Genomic DNA, 14,888 nt, shown 5'->3' with positions numbered 1-14,888 from the left:
CATCGGTGGCTACATCAGTATTCCTTCTCTAAGGATGTGACCCGTTTATTCCCCTGGTTTTCTTATTGTGCTAGGAGTGCGTGACAGGAATCTGATGCCAGAAATTAGAGCTTGGGCTTCTATTCCTTCTGACGTCTAGAGAGGTGCATAATTATTTGCAAGTGACTGGTCCCACTGAGGTCTGATACAGCAAGTGTAGGTTTGGTGTCCCCCCCCCCCCCCCCCCCCTGCTTTTGCCCATCCCAAAGCTCTTCACAAACGTGACCCAAATAATTTGAGCTGGGAAAAGTATGAGGCCTGCATTCTCAACATTGGTTGTGGTAAATGCTTTTCCCTCAACTTCTTTTTTTCTTTTTAGTTTCCCGCCCGTTTTTTCTATATGTCAGCTTCCCACTGTTACTAATTTTGCTAAGCCGTTTTAGTATGCTGCTTGTGAAATAGTACTAATGCAAGTACTTCTGCCCACAAAACAGCATCCCAGCCATTACCAGCCTTTGTACCAATACCTCTGTAATTAACGTGCGCCTGAAAAAAAAGTCAAGAGAGTTTATAAAGTCTCTTTTTTAATTGCTTATTTTCTTTTTTTTTTAAATATCTGCCATTCTCCATCTGTTCTCCCTAACGCAGAGTTTGTTTGCAGTTTTTGCAGTTTAATCCCCACTCTCATCCTTTAATGGATTCACAGTCCTTTACAGGGAAGGATAGACTCATGTGCTATTAAATGCTGGCCAGCTTTGGTATTTCTGACTCATAAGGGTGGCAAGTGGAAGAAGCAGAAGCAGAGGTCTGGGAAGCTGTATTCAGGGAAATCGAAGCTTAGACAAACACACAAGGGAAAGACAGAAATGACTGAAAAGTCTCCCTTTGAATTTAGTGAGTGCAGATATAGTATTATGTTTTCTCTCAAGAGTAAACTACAGGGAATCAATGCAATTTGCATTACAGTGCATTGTCTTCATTTGTCATCAGTAATGAAGGATCAGGAAAATTTGGATGAACTCTGCTGTACTCAAACAGCTAAATCAAAGAGAGCCTATGGACAATTTTTGAAATGACAGCCATATGTAAGCAATGCATCTGTGCCCATGCGTCTGTGTCTGAAAGGAGGAATTGAGTTTTTTCATAACCAGAGATGATGCAGTCAAATGCAATTTTTAAAGGATCCTCTTTTAGGAGAATGGTGCATTCTGTTCCCCGTTAGTATTGTAACTTGTTAAAGTGAAAGCATCCTGAAGCCACAAAACAGGCACATACTACTACGAGTTGATTCACAAAGGGCCTGATTCAAAGGACAAAGAAGCCCGTAGAAGGACCCCTTTTGATTTCAACGGGCTTTGGAACAGGTCCATATTGAACACTTGAGAAATATAGGAGGACAATGAACTATTACAGTATACACATGCTGCACTCCGTTATGGAGAAAAGTATCTACAAGACTGCTGAGAAAAAAACCTACCAAAATAAACTTAATCAAAAAAGCATAAAAGCAAATGAAAAAACCCTAAAAGCTTTGTTCAGCTTAAGTCATTCCCCAGATGTAACTGCAGGAAACCAAAAGCTCAATTAAAAACACCTTGTATATTAGCATAAACAAAAGGAGAAATTGCTGGCCTGGGATCACTCAGCTAAGGCAAAATCAGATAAACAAGATGGAGTGAGTTCTTTTAAAACAGTGCAGAACCCCAGTGGCCCAAATCAGATGCCCCAAGTGTTTTTGTTTGTTTAAAAAAAAAAAAAATTGTAACAAGAGGAGGCAGCTCTCTCCAACTGCTATCCAAAGCAGCCTTGTGACATGGCCCGGCATAAAACTCCTTGCACATGGTCTGGGAGAGCCCAGAGGCTTGCTTACCTTCTCACAGCCTTTGTACGATTTGGGATATTGCCCATGGGAACCACCACGGTGTTCATAAGTCTTCCCAGTTCATCTTCTCTCTGTTTTACCCTTTTGAAAAACAAAATATTTATAAACCCACTTTTCTGAAACAGGGCAAACAGGTCAGACAGGCAAGCAAAAGGAAATAGTAATTAACAACATGTACTTATTTGTTTTCTCAACTAAATCTCTAACATACACTTTGTAAAAACCCTGGCCTTTTCTCATGCTTCAGCATTGCCCTAAGCAGAGATATCTAAGTGGGCTGATAAAAATACATTTTAACAATTTACTGGTTCGCCTCCCTGTGACTGAAGAAAACAGATGGACAGCATTGCCTCCTGGTTGAATCTGACAGTTTTATGGCAAGGAAAAGAGACAGTGAACGCCTTTTTAAGAACGATTCTGGAATTGCATGCAGAAAACCATTCTGTATTTTTAATTGCGATGTAGAAAAGGGTCGGACACATGCACTACTGGGTCAGTGACTCACTAGCCACTGGTTTCTTTTCTTTGTGACAGGGTGGCAAGATCCCTATCAGGTGGACTGCACCAGAGGCAATTGCCTACCGTAAATTTACGTCAGCTAGTGATGTGTGGAGCTATGGCATCGTCATGTGGGAAGTGATGTCCTACGGGGAGAGACCTTACTGGGATATGTCCAATCAAGATGTAAGTCTCCTTCTGAGGCTTCCTTTTCCTCTTCCTTTTCTCTCCTCCCCCTTTATTTTTTTCCTTTAGATGTCTTGCTGATGTTTTTCTGTGTCAATTTCCATGTGGTTATAACACGTTGCTGCCAGGTTTTTTAGAAGGTTGTCATGGGTGAATCCCTGTTTTCCCAGTGAACCTCTCCAGAACAAAGACTTCCGTGAATACCTCAAGCCTTGTGTATGGTCGAGGGGGGGATTCTCCAGTTAGGATCTGTAGCTTACGCATGTATCCTCTCTCTCTGCCCTCTTCCCTTCACTCTTTTTCCCTTTCTTTCTTTTCTTCTCCCTTCTCTTTTTTCTTCTCTCTGCTCTTCTTTCTTCTTCCCTTCTTTTTTCCTTCTCTCTTCTATTTTAAAGGAAAGCTATTATGAGTGGTTAAAGAAAGAACAGTGAAGATTAAAGCAAAGGGAATTACATGTGATCAAACTATCAGATCATAATACTGTAAGGAGAGGAGAAATTTGAATATTGATATTAAATCTCAACCTTATTGAAAGTCATTAAGAAAAAAAAACACTTGAATTTAATGGGGCCTCTTATTAGTCGTTAATTCCTCAAAACCCAGTACGCTCATAATTCTTCCAGATGATATTTCTTTTAGGATATCTAAGACAAGACATATGAAATCTAATTCTGATTATCAGTTAGAGCATCCCCACAACAATAGCATATCTGCCCCCCGAGGACATTAAAAAGCAGCTTTCTTAAATGACCATTCTTAAATTATGCATGTCCTGTTTAACTGTACCATCTGGACTACTTCAGTGTATTGCAAGAGGGAGCATACACAATGACTGTTATTTCTGAAGAGTATTTAATAATAATACTAATAAGGGCTTTTGCTAATAGATTTTGTATTAAATTAAAAAAAAAAATTCCAGTGAAAATGAGACATAGATTGTCCACAATTCTTTTCCCAGGGGATTTACAAACATAAAGGAAGATGAAAATGTTAATCTGCATACATGGTCATGGGAGTGGTTAAGTCATTTTACAAGTCACCTACTTTCTTATGCAGAGCTGAACACTTTCAAAGAGTGTCTAGATGTGGATGGCATTTAATCTAAACAAGGGATTTAATTTCAATTTCCTTCTAATGTGAAATGTCTCTTCTGGCAACCAGTCTTGCCTTCCTTTGCTAACAGGAAGTCATCAAGACTTAGCAAGAAAATAAAAAACACCAGATTCATCCTAGTTACATAGGGTATGTCTGCACAGCACAGTGGAGCTCAGTGCAACAAACCTAGAGCAGCTGGCAGATTAGACTGGTATACAGTGCTAGTGTGCAGTGCTAGACCGTGTTGAAAAGCTAGCTTGAAGAGCACAGTCAAAGCCAGTATTAGTGTCTTTGCATCCCCTTTCTAGTGCATTGTACAGACATACCGTATCTTTCCAGACCTTTTTTGTTAAGGCTGCACAGATGGTTTCTTATCTCTGCATTTCTTAGTTGAGGGCATGCAGTGGCGAGGGAGCAGGTTCAATACAAGGCCTGTACTACTGCCAGGGGTGAGCTAGCCCAGGAGGAGAGGTAGCAGGGATCATATGCTGCCCTCAGAAAATGATGGGGGGAAACTTCAGCTTCAACATGCTGCATCCAGAACTGGCAGATATTAACACATTCCCTGTAGAGCTGTTGCTTCTCCAACCCTTTGTCCACCAAGGATAGTTGCTTTATTCTAACATGAGCTATTTTGCCCTCCCTTTATGCCATATTCTCTTTTTGCTGCCTTGCCCTGCTGGATCCAATGTCTGCTTTGGATGCTGTACCTAATATTCATGTTTTCTTTATTAATTGCCACTCCCTAGGTTGAAGTGTGTGCAGTGCTCTTACACTCACAATTATGCTTAAGTCCTCATAAACAGATCCTAAGATTTGCTTCTCTGCTTGCTGTAACCGTTTTAGTTTTTGAATTGTTAAGGGGAAATGACGGTACTGAGACCACCAACTGCTTGAGTCTGAGTGCAATTTTCCGTATTGTTTCACTTAACTGTGGATTTGTTTCCATACTTTGGATCACCCTGGGATAAATGATGCTCAGCTGGTAGATGTGAGTAGCATCTGATGCTCTTTAATGTCTTCCTAATTGTGCCATTTATAGGTTATTAAAGCCATTGAAGAAGGATATCGGCTGCCACCGCCGATGGACTGCCCCATTGCTCTCCATCAGCTGATGCTAGACTGCTGGCAGAAGGAACGCAGTGACAGGCCTAAATTTGGACAGATTGTCAACATGCTGGACAAACTCATCCGCAACCCCAACAGCCTGAAGAGGACAGGCAGTGAGAGCTCCAGGTCAGCTGTGCTTTTGTAATGGTGATGTATGAGGGAATACATTGGAGGTGACAGGCAAGCTGTAAGTCACCTAAGCTTGGGCGCCACGATTCAAGCCTGCTCCGGGGCTCTGCAGCGCCAGACAGCACGGCACTAGGTTGCACTGCGCAAGAGAGCCGAGGGGTCTCGGCGACGCACTGCGGAGCCTCGGTGTGCACTCCAGATTCGCCTCGCTCTGCTGGAAGGAAAATTGAATGAGCAGAGCACTTGTTGTATTACACCAGTGTTGACTGCGTTTATAACACAGATTTAAGAAGGTCCTGAAAAAGTTCTGGTGCAGCCAAGCTCTGTTTGAAGGCAAAGCGTGCAGTGTCTTTTCTCTCTGCCCCCACAGTGAAAGGGCTTGCAAAGGTCTCCTTAATGTGGTGTAACTAACAGGAGTGACGTGGTTTTCTGCAGGAAAAGTACGTCATCAAGTTTTATAAACCCTAGATTTGTGTTGGATTTGCCAATGAGCATTACAGCATTACAGCCAACGCCTTACGGGCATTGGGAAGGTGTGGATTAATTTTAATGTGAATTTGATTTTAATTTTGTGGAAAGCCAGTTTCATGTCTCCACTGGTCCTGCGTTATATTTTTGTTTTGGTTTAGTTTTTTTTTTTTTTTTGCTAAGCATGATATACCTCGTGCATGCAAAAGCAACATGGTAGGAAGGAAACTCCCAGAGTTGTAGAAAAAAAATCTTTGTTTTGGGGCAGACCAGCATTTGGTTTATGCCAGTGAAACACTGCTGAAGTAACAGGAGCTTTACTAATTTACACCAGATGTGCTCTATTATTTTCATATATTTTTCTTTGTAGGGTGAATTTGCTTACAGCTAATCAGGAAAAAAGCTTAGAAGGAAAGAAACAAGGGAAAAATAAGGGGAAATTATTTCTCAGTGGAAAGGAAGGTACCGAAATATCCATTGGGAAATGCAAAATGAAGCTTCTTGAATCAGTGAAGGAATAACAGAGGCCAGAGAGGTCCTGATTTAGCCTCCAACAGGCTAACATCCTGGAAAAAGCTGTTTTTCACTTTTAAGCTTGTAGGTCCCTTTGTGATTCTTGCTTATCAGAAGAAGGATTATTAACCCTATGAGGCCGCTGTCACCACATAACTTTCAGATTGCCCTAATTGCACTGGTAGCCTGGCAAACCTGTAGGCACCCTTGTCGGTTAAATATTTTAGAGGATGAGAATCACAGTATGATCTGCTTTGATAAATAACAAACTGTTCCATTTTGCTTTCTTTGCAATTTTCACAGGCTCTTTGGGGGAAAAATATGTCTATATCGCTATATAGGTATTTATATATATAAAATTTGTACATAAAATTTGGTTATGTATATATATTTGTGATTTTATAAAAAAATATTTTTTCACATAAGTGGCTAGCCTGTTCAAGGTCACTTCATCGCATGGCTATGTATACGTTTTTATATTTCTTCTCTTTGGAGTATGAATTTCAAGTATGCATATAACATTAATAATAACATATGACTTTATATGTGGAGCGTAATTGTATGTAATTAGGTTGCAGTCATTGGTCTTGTGTTAGCTAGTTCAGTAAAAGAGTTGTACCAAGTGTTACCGGCATGAACCCAGTGCCTTAGGCAATACATAACAATGCTATTGCATGCCTAATCTTTGATGTGCGTTTTCAAATAAATTGCTAGATGATAATTGTTTTGGTTAGATATATAATAGTAATTTATAAAGGCTTAGTGAAACAACGTGATTTACAAAATACATAGAATAATAAATGAGTGATTAATAGGTGAAATGAATTTTTGTTAAATCTGTGCAAGGGAAAATGAGAAGCACATTCCACAGCCCAAACAAAGATCAAAGCTCCCAGTATTCCCGCCAGGCCTGGCACACGTGCTGGTCAGGGGTGGACTGATTGAAGAGGAGATTAACTCCCTGCTGTCCTGAGCTTGTCTGAATGCACTGAGCTTGCTTGCGAACCTGACTAGAAACAGGACTTATCTGCACCCGCCCTGAGCTTTGGGCTCCAAACCAGTCTGGCAGGTTGCGAGCTCCTTTGCTCATACTTGGGCAGTGTTTCTATAGTTGCTGAGCTGAGGTCTGACATATGCGGGATTGGCAAGGTCTTGGATTGCTGTGTGTGAGACTGAGACACAGTAGGCTGAACATGTTACAGCATTGCCATCTTTTTTGTGTTTTAGAGCTTATTGAAGTAAAAGCTTTTTCTGCAAACTTGGTTGCGTCCAAGGCCGAAATTGTAAACAGCATAGTCATTGAAATTGTAGCTGAAAGCAGCAATAGACACTGCGGGTCACATTCATTCGTGGCATGGGTTGGCCTATTATCTTACATGTTGTTAAGTTTCTTGCCACTGCTCTGTTTTGCTGCACAGAGAGCCACAAGTTTCACTAGAGAGACACCCAACTCGCTGCTCTTACTTTCCCTAGTCTTTGAGAACAGTTGTTGCAGGGACCAAACTTGGGTTTGTGATTCATGATTCAGCTGACGCGATTTCTTTGTCCTTTCACTGTTTGGCATTCAGGCCCAGCACAGCCCTGCTGGATCCCAGCTCCCCTGAGTTCTCGGCGGTTGTTTCTGTCGGTGATTGGCTCCAAGCCATTAAAATGGAGCGATACAAGGATAACTTCACAGCTGCTGGCTATACCACCCTAGAGGCTGTGGTGCATATGAACCAGGAGTAAGTACTCAGAGATATAACACAAAAACTGGTAAATCTGGATTTAATCGGCCTCTTTGCTTTGTGCTGCATATCACTGCACTCATTAAAGGAATGGAATGCCTTTCATTTGGACGGAGCAGAACTTTAAATGCCTCCACAATGCCTTCACTTATTTAATTAAACATTTCTGTACATCTGCCTTGCTTTTGCTGTGTTACTTGTGGTTGACTCTGAATAGCTTTCTCTGCCATCAACATTTGATCCATGGCTCTCAGCCCCCTGCCTCTTCTCTTGTTTTACACAGTGACCTGGCAAGGATCGGGATCACCGCCAGCGCGCATCAGAACAAGATCCTGAGCAGCGTCCAAGCAATGCGCACCCAAATGCAACAGATGCACGGCAGAATGGTTCCCGTCTGAGCCAGTACTGAATAAACTCAAAACTCTTGAAATTAGTTTACCTCATCCATGCACTTTAATTGAAGAACTGCACTTTTTTTACTTCGTCTCCTCCTCGCCCGTTGAAATAAAGATCTGCAGCATTGCTTGATGTACAGATTGCGGAAAGTGAGCGTGTGTGTTGGGAGGGGGGCCTCCAGAAATGACAAGCCGTCATTTTAAACCAGACCTGGAACAAATTGTTTCTTGGAACATACTTCTCTGTTGATCAACGATATGTAAAATACATGTATCTATATAAATATAAAGTCACATTCAAGTTTTGATGCTATGTTTGCTGCCAGATACTGTGCTTAAAAAAAACAGAAACAAATTTACTTTCCCTCCCCCTATGACCTGTAGGATTACAACCGTAGTGTTTTATTTGTGGGTGAAACCACAGTTGTGCATCTTTCACTGGAATGAAGAATCTGCCCGAGGATATTTTTTGCAGACTTGATGCATCACTAATACCTTGCAGAAACCTCAGTGAGAATATCATTTGGCTAATCAGTGCCTGTCGATTACCCGTTTACGGGCTTGAGACATGAAATGACCCTCCTCGTGGATTACTGGGCAAAACTGGACTTCTGGGGAGATCATCGGCTGTTGTTGTGCCGTACTGAATCCTACCGCTTAAAGACGTTTTGTGAACATCTTGCCAGTAGTCAAGTGTGACAGTCGTGGCTGTGGAGCTTTCAGACTTCTTTTCTCTTCCAAGAAGCAATTCCCTTTGCCACGCAGAGAAGGTCAGTGGAAGTACAGCCTCTGATGTATTCGTGGTGCGTTGTTTCTTAAGTTGTGCTCAGATTTCATTACTATATGGAAAAAAGTTCCACAGTATGTATTACAGGGGGGTGTTCCCAACTAGTTTTGATAATCCTGTGCTGGTTTCCCAGACTAATTGCTTAGTGTTTCCCATTGTTTGCTCAGTTTGATGACAGTGAAAATCGCGCAGTTTCAAAACCCTGTCTTGCTCACAAACTGTTGCATTTTGGCATGTGCAGATGAGGTGCCAGTGTGTGTGTTGAGGCTCGCTTCAGTGGGAAGAGCCTGACCTCACTTCTCACTGAGCACTAGGGAAGCCTTTATTTTTTGAGTGGAAGAATTGGATCCCACAGAAAGGAAGAGTAGCCTTCTAAAGTACAGATACTCATGAATACAGCAAGAAGGGGAACCAGGGAGGTTTCCTGCCCTCTCGTGAAAAGTAGCGGAACCAATGTTTGTGTTTTAGGAAGATGAGTCCCAGTTGCTGTGTCAGCAGTTTTATCTGGCTGGGAGCAGAAGGAAATGGGGTTGTGTAGGCAGCCTGCCTTGTTTTGCACAATTTGGGTGTAGGGCATGGTGACAGTTGTATGGTATGCAGCATTGTTGCTCTTCGGACAAGGTGGTCCAGTCTCATCAGCTGCAGGAACCAAATTAGCTTTTGGGGCAAACCCCGTAGACTGGATTATCAAGGCATGTGGATCTAAGCGCAAGGCAAATGCCAGTTTGCATGGAGGGTTGTTGTTTTTCCCCCAACTCTAGCTTCAGATGCTTTCCTCAGAGGCTATAGGCAGCCTGGCTAAGGTCTAAGCACACCTCTGTGTGTGCAGCCAAGGTGGAGCACAACCTGCTTGAAAAACTGCCCTCCATCTCCTCTGAGAACTAGAAGGCAAGTTGAGTGAAAGCATCCTCTCGGCTGCCAGGTGGCTGTTACTGCAGTAGGAGTGCGGTTGGCCTTATTAGATCACACAGGATAAAGCTTTGTTCAGTGAGGATCAGAACATGTTTAACTTGAATTTAATTTATATTACGGTTTCTATAACACTTTTTGTCAGTAAAAAGGGGACTACAGGAGCGTGCAAATTAGACTCCTCCTAAGCTTGTTTTGAGGACCAAATTTATGTGAAGAGCTTCAATAAGAGACAGGATCAGGCCCATTTATGCTGTGAGAGGACAGAAGAGGACTTTCATGACACCTGCTCTAAAACAGACATTGCATTTCAGCTGGGCCTGGCAAAATGTCAAGAAGGTGCAATTTATATTTTGATGGCACTAAGATTGCTTCTTGGGTCTGTAATATTTTGGTCCTGCTCTGCACCTGACAGCAATTTCAGAAATGATTTAGGAGCTTTCTATGTCAGAGGTTTTTTTTTTAATCACTACATTTGTTCTAAATCCAAAACAGCCACCAAGTTGGACAAGTAACTGTATCCACAAAGTTGCTCACATCATTTTTTGTCACTTTTAACAGTGACTTGCTTATTTCAACCAGTGACTCTCCCTCACTCCAGCTTATTCAGAAAGCAACTTCTTCAGGGTATGGGGTGCTAAATTTGGACCTTGTCGAGTCATGACAGCTTAGTAAAACATGTTCTGCAGTATTACCCATAAAAGCTTTTCCATTTGGAGGAATTTAAGATTTATTTTAAAAAACTGCTTAAACCAGCATGTTTTAACATCATTTTTCCAGGCAACAGAAGAACTAGTTGCTCATTTTAAAGACCTGACAGTTGTACTTTCAGCAGCAAAAACTCTTTCGCTTCTCAAGTGCAGAGATATTTTAAGATTCCCATTGCTGTAAATCTGTTACATAAAGTTAAGATCATCTTTTCCCGTAAAACAAAATGCACCCAATTTCCTGTACAATTGGAAGAATTGTTTTGTTGGCATCTAGTAAACAGTTGTTCAAAAGACTTCAATATTTTCCATCCAAAATGAATGTAAAATTTTGTCCATATAAAATGAGAGCTCTGAAAGCAGTTCAGGTGCCAGATTTTCAGAGCTGCCACTCGTGGTTATAAGCTCCTCGTGACAACATGTGACTAGTGAGAGGGCACGCACTTGAATGTGATTTTAGCTGGAGGAAAGTAGATTAAAAATAGTAGGGGGCCCGTGTATGTTATACCTCCATTTACGTTATCTCATGGAAACAAGACTTAAAGGGGAAATGGTGTGAGGGAAAGAAGGGGACGAGGAAGGTGAAGGGTTCTTGCCTGGCAAAGCGCCGGTTAGCTTTGTCCTGCTGGCCTGAGACGGACGAGCGAAGGAGGGAGAGCAGCGGCAAGGCGCTGCAGCATGCTGCGCCTGCCTTCGGCCCTCCTTTCGTGAATGGCGTTGCCCCCTGGGCCTTTACCTTGGGAAATGCCATGCTGCCGGGAAATGGGACTTTCCGTGGAAGAAGCCTTACAAAAGAGGTTCACTTCCGTTAGCCCGGCTGATAAAAGCGTGAGCTTTCTCTCTCTTTGTTCTTCAGCATTGGAGAGACATTGTCGTACGGGCTATAACTGAAAAGCTCGTGGCTATAGTCGGTGGCTAGTCAGTGACAAAGTGAATTGCCAGTGAGAAGTCTGTGACAGCTGTGGCCTGATATCTTCTGGTATCTGTGAGACTTGCATCTCTCCCCAGCTTTCTCCTCTGTCCTTTAGGAAATCCTTCCACCCACTCTGGGAGAGGTGTTTGATTCTGTGAACCTGCTCCCATCTCACCTCTTCTCAAGGGCAGAAATGAGTTCAGGACTTTTTCTTTGATGTGAATTAGCAACGGTACCAGCAGAGGAGGGGCTGACAAGCCCAGAACTAAGATATAGCAGTACTTTTGTTGGGAAATCTAAGAAGAGGCATTAGGCTAGGTGTATGTCTGCTGTTTTGCATGTGGTTTTAATATATTTGTGTTTTCTTTTGCGCAGGGAAATTAGATTTTGCTTTCATGGCCTCACAGCCCATCCTATTGATCATAATGGACCATGGAGGAACGTAAAACTAGACATGAAGCCTTCTGGATCCACAGCTGCATCTTCCCTAGCACTGATTCTAGGAAAAACACACTGAACAGTCATCGGTTCCTGAAGAGTGTGTGACTTTTACTTTCTTCCTTTTCCTCTCCAACCCTCCATTTTTTAATTCATTGGAACATAACTAACTCAATAAGACTCAGCATCCAGTTGTCACTTGAGGAATGTACTGGGTCAAAGCCCTGCAGACTTCTTGATTTTTTTTTTCCTCCCCTTCTGCTTTCTCTTTCTACCTTTGGTTTTATTTATATATATTGTTATTTTCTCTCCTCATCCCCCGGCTGTCACTGCTGCATCTCGGATGAATGCAGGTGACAGAGCACTACACGTATTACCATGGACACCAGGCCAGGTGCCACCACGAAGAAACTAGTTCCTGTGAGCTGCCTATATACATTGCTGAAGTGACATTTTACACAAAACGTGCCATTGCAGTAATATAAATATATTTTTTTCCTTGAATGGATAATGGATTATTATCTCCTACAAAAGGTGCGTATGTGTGTTTGTGTGTGTGTGTGCAAATCACCTTGTGTGTAGAACTGCCTGTGAATGTGCTGGAAGCACCTCTGGAAGTGCGGGAGTCCCTCTGTCGTATGAGAGCAGGCTATAGCTCGTTTCTGCAACGGTGGCAAGAACACGCACATTCAAAAAAGGTTTAAATTTCTGTATCTATAAGTGTGTTTTTTAGCTGCCACACTAACCTTAGTGAGTAGTTCTGCAGCCTAAAGCAGGGGCACTTTCACATTAGTTTTGGAGTGGTGGATTACAGGATCCGTAAGGGTGATAAAGATTTTCATAAGTATCATTTATTCTCGCTAACGTGTTCATGAGCAAAACCAACCAGTTTCCAATGACAAGGTGATGGAGGCAACACTTGCATATCCATCCCGTGGTAACCCTGAACTAAATTCTTGAGTAGCCTTTTTATCTACAAAAATAGAGTTTTAGAGACTTGTTGAATGCAAACAAATATATGCAATTCTTCCATTCACAGAAGCACATTGCTCTGTGTGCAAGCTGTGAAAACTTTGTATCTTGTAACTTAATAATGAAAACAGGTCATTTGCTCCCAGCGCAGTTATGGAACAAAAATACAACAAAACTTCTAAGGTTAAAGCAGTTAGAAGACGGGTTGCAAAGCATGTCTTGTTCCTCATCCATGTAATGAAAAGCCACATGAAGTGATGCAGAAGGCACTCTTCCGTGGTCCCAGGACCAATCCTAACAAATTACTGGTACTATCTAGAGAAGCTTACTGTGTTTGGAGAATTCACTGTTAATTTAATATAAGCTGGTTTCTGAGCGGAGCTGTATGCTAGAGCCCAGGGAATGGGCCGTGTGGGTAAGCGATGGACTCCGCAGGCTGTCTGGCTGCGAGGGCCGACGGCTCCCCGGTACCCAGGGTGGCCCTGCAACCTGCCACGGGACAAGCCGTCCCCCAGATGTACCTCGGAGAAAGCTAGATGTGCCGCATGAGAAAAGCGCGCAGCGTTGACCAGAGCCATAAAGTGGTGTTGCAAAGTTGCTTCGATTTCCTCCTCTTTTCCCTCCTCCCTGTCCCCTTTTAGTTCATTAAACGAGGAATTACAGGTCAGGATAGCTGAGGGGGGCTAACACAGCCGTGCTGCCGGCGGAGGCCCGGCAGGGCAGGCTGGTGCCAGGAGGTGCGGAGAGAGCGCGGCAGCCCGGCACGCGCAGCCGGCAGCCCGCCGGCCGGAGCGGAGCTGGCACGGGCATGCGGCAGCGTCCTGCGGCGCGCGCTTCCCTGCCCTTCCCGGTTACAGAACGTGCCGTCAACGGGACTCTCTCGCATGAAAAGCCTCTGTTTGTTACGAAACTGTCCTGCTCACCACACCACTGGCTGATGTTTGTCCAGGTTTCTTGCTGTACTAACTTTGTGATGGATCTGTGTATTAAAAATATATATGTATAAAATACAAAAGGCTGGTAAGTAACCAGTAAACAGGACTTAAAAAGCAGTATTTTTCTTTTACGTGACATTTTCATAACCAGAAAAGAAAAATCTGAAGTACTAATCAGACAAATAAAAAGAGAGTGCATTTATTTTTTTGTATCACTGCAAGTATGTTGGAATATGCAAGGACTGTGGTTAAAATTAGAATGTATGAGGCGTATTATAATTTAGTTCATACTGAAAAAATCTAACAGCATTTCTTGGTTCGTGCATTTGAACGATCTCTGGGTTAGATCTATAGATTTTCTATTTTGTTTTAATTTGTAATTTTTTTCCCCTCCATGAATTTTAGGTACACATAACTTATGTCATTTATTTATGGTCTTTTATACCTAGTTTGTAAAATTGTAAAATAGCAAACAATGCAAATATTTGCATTTGAAAATAATAAAGTAGTTGCTGTACAAACCTGAAATGGGCTATTACTACATTATTGCATCTTTTTATTATTTAACGTTTATCCACAACAGATACGCGTACAGAACTCCGAGTAATAATCGGGGTCTTTGCCCCAGAGGGATTAATTCTCTTCAGTAGATTTCACGGGAATGCCCTCCCACAGTTCAACTGAGCAGCTCCCGCGTGTGTTTTGAAGCATGTTGCTTTCTCCCGTTGCACAGATTCTGCAGAGCGCTGAGTATTTGTAGTATGGGAAAGAGGCCGCAGTCAGGCCGACCTTGTTAGCGGTCTCCATGATTTTTCCTGGGGGACTTTGTAGTATCAGTGGGGACTTTGGCCTGAGAAAAAACTGCAGGATCATGCTACCAGTTTCCCTTGAACCCCTGGAACGCTCTGAGAGTATTCTCCCTCCCCGGCCACTGTCTCTACCTTTCCCTGGGAACTTCTGGTCCCTGGTGGGAATCTCCTGAGAGTTTTTGCAGTTTACTTTGGGCCAGGATTTTGCTGTCAATGTGGGAACAGGGACCTCGCTGCTTTGGTGCTGCTCGGTTATGGCACGCTCTGCTTGTGTGCCGTGCTTGTGGGTCTGCTGGCCTCAGGTCGGACACTTGGGGCCGGCGAGGGAGGAGGCAGGAGGAAGCGAGAGGGAGAAGTTGAGGAAGAACGGAGGCGCGAGTGTCCGGACGAGCAGGAGATGGAGAGGGACCGTTTCTGTGACAAAGGCTCCAAGCCA

At 42.9% G+C, this 14,888-nt stretch overlaps 1 protein-coding gene across 1 annotated transcript in view; it reads left to right on the top strand.

Annotated features, from left to right (window-relative positions):
• Positions 1 to 13,560, top strand: part of EPHA4 (EPH receptor A4) — a 107,642-nt gene extending 94,082 nt beyond the window's left edge. Inside the window, exons 14-18 of the mRNA XM_068954155.1 lie at positions 2,396 to 2,545; positions 4,683 to 4,876; positions 7,429 to 7,584; positions 7,871 to 8,752; positions 11,674 to 13,560. Coding sequence (XP_068810256.1) covers positions 2,396 to 2,545; positions 4,683 to 4,876; positions 7,429 to 7,584; positions 7,871 to 7,985 — 615 coding nt within the window. The 3' untranslated portion in view covers positions 7,986 to 8,752; positions 11,674 to 13,560. The remainder of the gene's footprint in view (positions 1 to 2,395; positions 2,546 to 4,682; positions 4,877 to 7,428; positions 7,585 to 7,870; positions 8,753 to 11,673) is intronic.
• The last annotated feature ends 1,328 nt before the right edge of the window (positions 13,561 to 14,888 follow it).

Source organism: Struthio camelus, chromosome 9 (assembly GCF_040807025.1).
Source record: "Struthio camelus isolate bStrCam1 chromosome 9, bStrCam1.hap1, whole genome shotgun sequence".
Taxonomy (NCBI): Eukaryota; Metazoa; Chordata; class Aves; order Struthioniformes; family Struthionidae; genus Struthio; species Struthio camelus.
Note: the sequence above shows the minus strand (reverse complement) of the source record. Positions and strands in the feature narration are given on the sequence as shown.